This window comes from Rattus norvegicus, chromosome 10, assembly GCF_021556685.1.
Source record: "Rattus norvegicus strain SHRSP/BbbUtx chromosome 10, alternate assembly SHRSP_T2T, whole genome shotgun sequence".
Lineage (NCBI taxonomy): Eukaryota > Metazoa > Chordata > Mammalia > Rodentia > Muridae > Rattus > Rattus norvegicus.
Window position 1 is genome coordinate 39283421 of NC_141543.1, and position 10469 is coordinate 39293889.

At 43.4% G+C, this 10469-nt stretch overlaps 1 protein-coding gene and 1 pseudogene across 1 annotated transcript; both read right to left on the reverse strand.

The window, feature by feature from the left end:
- Positions 1-3723: 3723 nt before the first annotated feature.
- Positions 3724-4665, reverse strand: Or2v2b (olfactory receptor family 2 subfamily V member 2B). Its single transcript, NM_001002291.1, is given in 1 exon segment — positions 3724-4665. A coding segment is annotated over 1 exon segment (942 nt).
- A 2232-nt stretch (positions 4666-6897) lies between these two features.
- On the reverse strand, positions 6898-9320 carry Wbp11-ps8 (WW domain binding protein 11, pseudogene 8; annotated as a pseudogene).
- Positions 9321-10469: the final 1149 nt, after the last annotated feature.

A 10469-nucleotide genomic window follows, 5' to 3' on the forward strand; every position in this document is an offset into this window, starting at 1 on the left:
TGAGCCAGAGAATGAGGAACAATTAGACTAGAACAGATTGCCAGAGTTAGTGTGAATCAAGCAGAGCAATTGAAGGGGTATGTATGGGGGAGCAGATTGAATTGGTCAACAAGGAGTGACATTTGAGCCAGATAACTGAATTGAAACCATCCAGCCCGGGGGTCAGAAAGAACAAGAAGGGTGAGCTTATTCAGCAGAAAGTCTCAGAAGCCAACAACATTCTAGCCCTAGATAAGATTGTATGGAGGCTAGAAGTTTCCAGGACTAGGCCTAGGTTAGCAGATGGAGACAGTAAGCCTCAGAGATGGCAATTAATGCAGGAGAATAAATGACACTTTTACACTGAAGGGTCCCCAGGCTCCACCTAGTGGGTGGCAGTGGTCTCTGCAACTGCTCCCATAAGCTGCTGCTTGATGCCTCTCTGATGATAGCTGGGCCCAACGTATGTATGAGTATAGCAGAATATTGTTAGAAATTATTTCATTGACCTCTCCACCACACACCCCAGTTGTCTTTCGTTCTATCCTCTGGGCTGTCCTGCCTGTGGTTCCTGGCCATCAAGGTAGTGTCAGAAGTAGGCTCCCTCTTGAGGCATGGTCCAGTCATTGGTTGGCCACTCCTACCACCATCATTGCATTAGCATGTCTTGCAGGCAGGAGAGATTGTAGCCAACACCTTTATTATATGCAGACCTACATGCAGGCAAAATACCCAAGCACATAAAAAGGCAATAATATATTTTCGTCCAGAAAATAACCTGGACTTAGAATTTCCCATAGGTCAGTTGCCTAGCACCTATCGTGCAAACTCTCTCTGTGTGTGTGTGTGTGTGTGTGTGTGTGTGTGTGTGTGTGTGTGTGTGTGTGTCTTGTGTTCTACTAAGGCAAAGCTAGACATTTTATGACAGCAAGGAATGCATCTCTCCACCGTTGCCACTTCCTGTTGGTCTCCATTTTCTTTCCAAGTAGCATCCCTCAACCGTATTTTTTTTTTAATCTGCAGTTTTGCAGATAGAAAAATAATGATGTCTACTTTTCTGCATCTGTTCTACTTTATCAGGCTTTCTTCTATAAGATAAATTTTCCAGTTAATTGAAGTATATGCCTAGACAAAAGGAAAGTCTCTTGTGATCCCTAATTCCCCAGATGTCTGGAGGAGTGGTGGTTAGTAGCTGATCAATAGATATCTGTCAACTGAAAACCTGATTTTGAATTAAGTGTATCAGCTCATGGTAACCCTCTGTATAGCTTTTCCAGACCCTGGGTTTAAGACTCATGGTAGATCTTTGTGCAGCATGTCCAGGTGCTGGGTTTGCTGCAAACAGAATAACAGCAAACTGGCTTTTGTCTGGGCAATGCAGTGGATACATAGTCTATGCCCTAAAGGAGCAGACAAAGAAGAAACACCCCAAATCACCCTGACTTAGGCAAAAGTTAGAAAAACATTTTAATGCTGTGTTTTTAAAAGTATTTGTTTATTTTTAGATTGAAACAAGTATCTAAGGCTGTGCTGAATTTCTAATCCTCCTGCTTCCACAACACATGTGCTGGGACTATAGGCATGTACTTATATTACCCAGGGCTTTTGGTATATCAGGCAGGTCCTTCATCAACTAAACTATGCTCTCAGCCCAACTGAACTGTTTTATTTATTTATTTTTGAGCAGGGGTCTTATGCATGCTAGTCTGGCTTTGAACTTGTTGTGTAAGTGAAGGTGATACTAAGTTTTTGAGCACTCCACCTCCACTTCATGACTACCACATTATTAGATTTTGCCACCAAACCCAGTTTATAGCAGAACATTTTTCAAAATTTTATTTACCAATAGAGTCTCAATAATTCCTAAAATCTAGCAACTATCTTCCCAAGAATTATCTAGGAATATAAATTTGCACCCTCACAGACAGGTATCCAAAACTTGTAGAGCAAATTCATGTCTTCTTGGAAGAGGAATGATTTAATTCAACAGGTTCAGTGCTTATGGATGAATAGTTCTGGCTGGTACATATGTATGGTTTGACACATGTAAAATACAAGGGAGATGTAATGTGCATAAATTTAAACAGTAACACTTTCTAGAAGAAGAGAATCTGGTCAGATTAAAATTTGGGCAAGGCAGATGGTTAGGGTAAGAACAAAAGAGGAACCAGAAATGTATTTAGTACTATAAACACTGAAATCAGTTGGCTGTCTTGGCAATACCAAAGAGGCATCAGCAAGAGACCAGTATGCTCACACAATGGAAATTCTGGCTGCTACAAGGACACACAGCTTCTACTTACAAAAATCCTTGGAGATTTCCTTTGGCAATTAGGGCTGCCAGGGAAGGAAGCCTTCCTGCAAAGTTCTTTGAAATAAAGAATGTTCAGTATAAAATGCTTGTTTTGAGAATTTATCTCAGCAGGCTAATAGCATGTCCCCAAAGCAGCACTGGTTTTTGTCTCTGTTTTTGTCTCTCTCTTCTCTGTCTCTCTCCATCTCTGTTTGTCGGTCTCCATCTGTTTCTCTCCTTGTCTCCCTGGTGATAGGGTTGAATTTATCATCCCACACATGCTAAGCAGACATTCTACCAATGAGTTCCATCTCACCCATCCCAGTTCTTAAAAATCCTACTTACTAATGCCATTCTTCTCCATGACCAGAGTCTGAGACTGACCAAGCACCTTCCTGGGGCTTAGCAAAACTTCCAGCACTTGGTTAGAACCCCCTCCCCCACTTTGTTCTCTGCTTTCAAAGAGAGAACTGGAGTTTTCAGGGAAAGATGATTTTATTACAAATGAGGGCAAACAACTGATGCCCAACACAAAGAGTGTGAGTCCTATTTATACTCAGAGTGTAAATGGCATTGAATAAAAGTTCAAATTTTGCTGATGTCTTCAACTTGAAGGGAAAGCATGCTAGTCTACACAGTCAAAGTGTGAGCAGGAGACCTGCCGCTGCCCGGATGACTAGAGTCAGGTTAAGCATCAGGTTGAGATTCAGCCTCAAGCAAAGAAAAAAATGACAAGAACAATTGAAACAGAAGTGATGAACAGTCGCATACTGTGTGTATCCATTATTCCATGTGCATCTTCTAGGTCCCACAACAGAAGAAGGAAAGGAGCCAGTCTTTATCCTGTTTCTCCTGAGTAGCCAATATTCCATTTTTACTCCCTGAAGCAACCTTAAAAATGTTTCACAGTATAAAGATGAGAAGTGTCTAACAAGAATTCTAGAGCCTTGCTTTCTGCCACATGGAAGATTTTTCATTCATGCCACCAATGGGAGGCTGTATTGTATACGTAACAGAACAGCAGAAGCTTTATAAACAAATAAAGTGCATTGCCAGTATGTAAATTAGAGAAAAATGATCATGTGTGTCTCAGCGCCTGGACCTTAAGAGACTCTGTGAACATCAGTGAGAAGGGTTACGTCTTCTGGTAAAGGAAACACTAAGTGATGAACGACACAATCTCAATGCTCCGATCCTGCAGTGCTTGGGTCGTCAGAGGTTTTCCTCCCTCCATAATGTACTCAGAAAAAAAGTCTGCAAAAGACTGAGGGGAAAACTCAGGGATCACAAGAGATACAGTTAGTACTGGCTTAGGGTTCATAAAGTCCTGCCCCAGAATGCAGGTGTGACGCACCTCACGGTTAATGATTAAACTGTGTGATTACACACAGACAAGGAGTTATTTACTGGTCATAACACAGCTACAATGAGACAGAGTCCAACTCCAGAGCTCAGTGCTGGTTGCCAATCCTGCAGCAGTCCAGCCCTTTCTGCAGTGCTCCTATCACATCACGATTCCTCAAACTATAAATGAGGGGGTTGAGCATAGGAGTAAGGACTGTGTAAAAGATAGACACCATCTTGTCCTGACTTGGAGTCCGGTATTGTCTTGGCCTCAAGTAGATGAACATGGCTGCTCCATAGAAGAAGGAGACAGCTGTGAGGTGGGAGGAACAGGTGGCCAGAGCCTTTTTCTGGGATTTAGCAGAGTGCATACGGAGAACGGTTCCTAGGATGCGAGTATAGGAGGCTACAATGATGGAGAAGGGAAACAGCAGCATCAAGACACAGCAGACAAACCCTACCTTCTCAAATAGGGATGTGTCCACACAGGCCAGTTTCAGCAAGGAGAGCATCTCACAGAAGAAGTGGTCCACCTCCCTCAAGCTACAATAGGGGAAGGTCATTACCACCACCATCTGCACCAGGCCATCTACTGTCCCAAAGGCCCAAGAGCTCCCAATGATCTGAAGACAGACCTTCTGATTCATGAGGACAGGGTAGTGGAGTGGATGGCTAATAGCCACATAGCGATCATAAGCCATGAGTCCTAACAAGAGACCCTCAGACCCTACAAGAGAGACAAAGAGGCCAATTTGTATGCCACAACCCACAAAGGAGATGGACTTCTTGCCAGACAGGAAGTTGAATGCCATCTTTGGCACATTGGTACAGACCAGCATGAGGTCCATGAGGGAGAGCTGACTGAGGAAGAAGTACATGGGGGTGTGAAGACGGGGATCAGTGTAGATGAGGAGGATGAGGAGGACATTCCCACAGAGTGCCACTGTGAAGACTAGCATGACCACAGAGAAAAGAAGAAGATCTGTTGGGCTGTAGGAAAAAATGCCCAAGAGGATAAAGTCATCTGTGAATGATTGGTTCAACCACATGATCACCTGCTGTACTGGTCCATCTGAAACATAGTCAAAGACATATTAATTGACTCCCCTCTCCCTTGAGTCTCATTCTACATTTCAACTCGCATTTGAAATGAAAAATAAATACAACTACATTTCTTTCTGGTGTTATGACTGTAACTCACTAAGCTGTAGCTTTATCCCATATCCTGTTAAGTGCTATCTCATACATCCTCTCCTTTCATTAAAGAAAAAAAAAAGGAAAAAAAAAGGGGGGCGAGGAAGAGAGAGGAAGAGACTGAGTAGAGGGGAGGGAGGGGAAGCTGTGATTTGGTTGTTAGTAAATAAATAAATAAATGAATGAATGAATGAATGAATAAACAAATAAATAAATAAAAAACAAAGAAAAACTCAGCAAGAAGCCCTTGATAGAGAAAGAGGGTATGCTAATAAATGAATAGAAAAGGAGTAATGAAAAATGTACTGGTAACAGAGATTTTATAAAAAGAGACAATGTCCGTGTGTATGTGGGTGCATGTGTTGGGGCAGGAAAGTGTCCAGCACTCACCTTTTGTCAAGTTTCCTGCAGGAAAATGACACAGAAATTTAACACAGATGCCCAGTGGAGCAACTTCTACCAAAATAACTTAATTGTCCTTTTCCTGTGCACTCGCATACTAGGTGAAAGAGGACATATCTGATCTCCTTCCCCAGCTGCACCAATCTTTTAGATGGGCTGTGGGTGTTTATACCACCCTGGGGACTCTCTTTCAGTGAGTCTCAGATAAACAGCATCTTCTCATGAGGAGAAAGTTGACCAAATAATAAATACTTGACGTAATAGAGGTGACAGTTCCACAATCTGATCATTACATATTGTGTATGTTAAATAATATACTCCATCCCAATATGTATAATTATTATACATCAAAGCAAAGGAATAGAGAAGAAAGTGGACTGAGTTAGTGAGATGGTGATGACGGATCAGAACCAGCATCTAAGAACTGAAGATGACTCTCTGATGGCTGCCTGCCCCCTTCTTCTGTCTTTTACTTGATTTGCAGAACTGCCTCCTATTGTCCATGTAGGAGCTTAATACCAAGAATGAGTAAGAAAGTCTCATGAGAGTCCACAAATGCCCACTATGGAACAGAATCCCCAAGCTTACAATTAAAGCCACTCAAAGAGGAAACTTGGAGAGAATAGCAGGGCCAGAGCCAGTGGGGACATATAGAAAGCTACCCAGAGTTTCTACCCTCTGGGCTAGCCAGAGCTCAGGAATATACAAATTTAAATTTGTTTCCTCATGTTTCATCACCTTTTCCTTGTGATCCTCAGGAACTATGCATGATAGGACCTCTACTGTGCCTCTTCCCTCAGCCTGCCTCTGGCAACTGTGTTCCAAACTTGCACTTTCTTTTCCCTCACAAAGGCAGCCAATGTCCACTAGTTGCCCACGATATGTAGAAAATTTGGTGAGATCTCATGCTTGTATATAATGTGAGCACTGGCTAGGTGTGATGGTCCACACTATAATCCCAGAACTCAGAAAGCTGAGGGAAGAGGGTAGAAAGTTCAAAGCTAACAAGAGCTACTATCTTAGTCACTATCTGTTTCTGTGAAGAGACCCCATGAACAAGGCAATTCATAAAAGAAAACATTTAGTTGAGGACTGGCTTAAAGTGTCAGAAGCTAAGTTCATTATCATTATGACAGAGAGCATGGCGTCAGGCAGGCATGGGACTGGAGAAGGAGCTAAGAGCTACATGGTTATCTAAAAGCAGAGGGACTGGGGGGATACCTGGTACTGGGTATTTTATTTTTAGCTTGAGGAAATAGGTTTAATCCAAGAATTGTGTATTTTCTTCCCACATATCCTGCTTTGAATTAGGAAATGATATTGCATTCCATTTCACTACAAGGAAAATATTACAAAATATTTGCAGGAAAATATTAAAATGAACTCAAACACAAAAGTCAGGGTGAAATAAACCTTTTTATTCCAAAATTCTCTACTCTAGTGCTATGGCACGTGAGTCAAAACAAGTAACTAAGACCTCCCTGACAGAACTCCCAAAATGGAGAGGGGAAGAGAGGAAGGAGATGGTGGTGTCCAAGGGAACAGGGGTTAGAGGCAGTGCTTCACATCCTGGTTTATTATAAAGAAGCACCTTGTGTGGTGGGATTCCAGGAGGCAAACATAGGAGGCTCCTGGAACTGGACTTGGAAATTACCTGACAGTGGACATTGTTCTTCACTCTAAGTTTAACAAAAGCCTATTTGTCCACAAACCAGTATTCTGACCGGAAGCTGGCCTGGCAGATCTGGAGGTTGCTTTGGAGGCCCAGATCTGGGGGCTGCTTTAGCAATAGGCACAGCAGAGTCATCCTCTGACCTTGTTTGGGGAAAAGTAATAGCCTCCTTGTTCTCGAGGTGAACCCTCAGTGCAGCGGCCACAAACTGTGTGACCTCTGCTTTGGGATTGGTGATCTGGGCCTTGTCACTGGTGGTCTCTGTAGCTTTCTTCTCTATGGATGGTGGCTGCACTTGAATCATCTGCCTTTGGGCATTGAATGAGGCTGAGTGGGGCACTCATCACTCCTACACTGGGCAAGGGAGCTTGTGGGAAAGAGCCATGTGGGCCAAGTCTAAGGGGAGGCATCAAGGCTGTGTCCATCATTGTAGGATGACAAGGAGGGATACCTGGAGGTGCAGGAGGAGGTAGCTTTGTTGAGGTCCTCGAGGAGGGGACCCACAGGGCAGACCTGGAGGTGGGCCTAGGTGAGGACCAAGAGATCAGCCTGGTGGTGGTCCTGGAAGTAAAAGTTGTGGTAAAGGCCTTCGGATCCTAGGCATTCCAGGTGGTCTCAGGAATGGAGGAGACCCTGGAGGTGGCCCAGGAAGAAGACCTGTAGGTGGTCCAGGAGACTGTAAGGGTGGGGCAGGTGGTGGTCCAAGAGGAATGGACTGTGGAGGAGCCTGCTGCTGTGAAGAGGCAGCAGATGAGCCATCAGAGTGGGCATCTTCTTCCTGCTGCTTTTGTGATTGCTTCTCTGCTTCAGAATCATCAGAGTCGTCGTCATTGTCATCCTCCTCCTCCTCTGAAAATTCCTCCACTTCCTGTTCTTCCTCAGGGATTTCCTTACCTGCTGATCACAGCATCATGGCTTGAAGAGGAGTCAGCTCCTTCATGGTCTTCCTTGATTTCCCAGGCATATTAGCAAATCGGACCCTCAAATCTGACTTCTCCTCAGTGTTTTCCTGCTCACAATCATTGACAGTGCATGAACTCATCCCAGTCTTAGTGTCGAGTCTGTCAGTGTCACTGTCCTTAGTACCCTCATTGTGCTTATCCTGACCCATGTCCTCAATATAGCTGTAGTCGTCACTGGTGCTGGACATGTCATCATTATGACCCTGCTGAGCAAGGTCTAGACTGTGTAGCTTGTCTTCATCTTGCCTCTAAGGGGGACGATGTAGAGAAAAGCCCACCTTATGGCTGTACATTAGCAGAACTTGAGGAGGAGGTGGGCCAAATGGAGGGCCCGGTAGCTTTCTGCCAGGAGACAAATATGGAACACCATGTCCCATGAGAGGAAGGATAGAAACTGCTCGTGTTGGAGGCTCATATGCTGAGTTTTCTTCAGGACAGAGGGTAGCTGGGCACCAGAAAGAGAAATGTCCTTGATCAAGATGTTGGAAGGCATATGAGGCAAAGGGATGTTCTCTACTTCCACATCTGAGTGTTCTTGATGGCATTAAAGTATCGGCTCAGTTCAGTTTTCTTCTGTTCATATTTTTCTAGTTTTCTCAATTCTTTGTACATATCTGGATTTTCTGGTCTTTTTTTAAAAAAATAAAGTTGTACAATTTGTTCAATGGTTTCTCACAGGGTTTTACGCTTGTCTTTCAGTACTTTCTCATTCAACTGTGGCCGTTGTACTGAGTTAAACTTCATTTCATCCAATTTCTCCATGTCCTGGATAATCTATTTGGGATCTTTCATCTTCAAAACCGCAGCTTGGACCATCATGCATTGTTTTTTTGTTCCTTTTCAACTCTCTGTTTCAGACTTCTTTTCGGGCTTGGTCTGTTGGAGTTCCTAAACTGCCCACTCTTGGTGGAGAATGTTGATCTTTATCCCACGTTGACAATTATTTGATTTACTTCTTCATTAAAGCAAAAACAAAACAAAACAAAACAAAATGCCTGCTAGGTTCCCAGAAAATCAAGAGTGACCAGCAGGAGATTCCCAAGTACTTTCTTCGAAGGGGCTTTCACCTCTACCTCTCGGTCAACCACCAAGGCACTGCCATCTTGAAGCCCGGGGTGGGTTTTTGAAATCCCAAGACCAACCTCAGTGAGACATTTATTCCAACAACGCCACAACTAGTCCTTCTAATTTCTCTCAAGTAGTAGCACGCACTGGTGATTAAGCAACCAAATATATGAGGCTATGAGGACAGTCTCCTTCAAACCACCACAGGCACACAGAAAGACTCTGGGGAACAAAGGAAATGAAAGAAAGAAAAAGGTGGGTACTGAACACAAGGGTGGCCCTGAGGCATTTGTAAACTACAGGAAAGAGAAGAACTGCTGATATACTCACAAAACTGTATGTAGTACCTGTCCTTTATGTTAGAAAGGCCACTTCCAGAATAGATATCAGTATCTTCACCACTTTCCATTTTAGAGATGTTTTCTACTGTTTCCTAGAGACAAGAAGGGTGGCTTTGTAATAGGTGGAAAATCAAACACATTGGTGTCAAGAGCAGTGAGCGAGGACGAGTAAGTTAAACACCTTGAGAGAAGATGACAATGGGATCTTGATCAGAGTAAGGAACACAACACTGCATAGACAATAATGGAGAAGAGGAGGAGGAAAGCAACAAGACACCAGTCAGAGCAGTACAAGAAGAGTGATGACCATCTCCTGTATGACAATCCACTTTCTGGTAACCCAACAGAACCTGGGACTGTTCATCATTGTGTGGAACAGGGAACAGAATACCAAACAGACCTGAATCTTTGTCTCTCTGGGAGTGGTTTTAGAGGCTTTATACCCACAGGGAACTGATGGGCACTGTGACTTACATCTCATCAAAGGAGGGATTAAACCCACGAGAAAGTATGGTGCAGATGAAAATGAGGACAAGTGGATTATTTTGCTGCAGAAGGGCTCACCCTTCCCTGAGCCTTTCTCCTAACCCTGAACATGTCGAGGAAACATGATGCTCTTGTCTGTCTACTTTCAAAAGACATTGCCTTTGTTGCTGTAAAATTAAATAAATACCTTTCTTATATCCTGGACTAGATCCAGCACCGTAGTTCTCCATGACATCCATTTGATATTTTCACTCCATCAGCAACGCTTCTCACTTAGCTCCATTTCATATCACACTGCTGTTGGCTTTTCTCTGAGCCTGGCAACAATCTCTCCACCCATCTAGTTACCAAGGCTGGTTGCCACCATCCAGACATACACGAACCAATTCTGTGGCAGACCCAGTGTCCTGCCACCACATACTCTCTTGAATTCAATTAAATCACCACATGAAAGAACACACAACACAATAACCTCTGATCCAATTGATAAGATATAATTTACTCATCTAGATATACAAAGCCCTGTACACCTCCATCCCTTAAGAATATTCATAACAACCTGTAAATGTGCAGAGAGGAATCTTAACATACACCTCCTTGTTCTCTTAGCTGCTCTTTACTCCTCTCTCCCATCTCCTCCTCCTCTCCAAAACTTTTCTCTGCCCATCCTTCCTTCTCATCCTGCCTTCACCTACATAATGTTATCATCCTACATTTCACCCTTTCTGTCT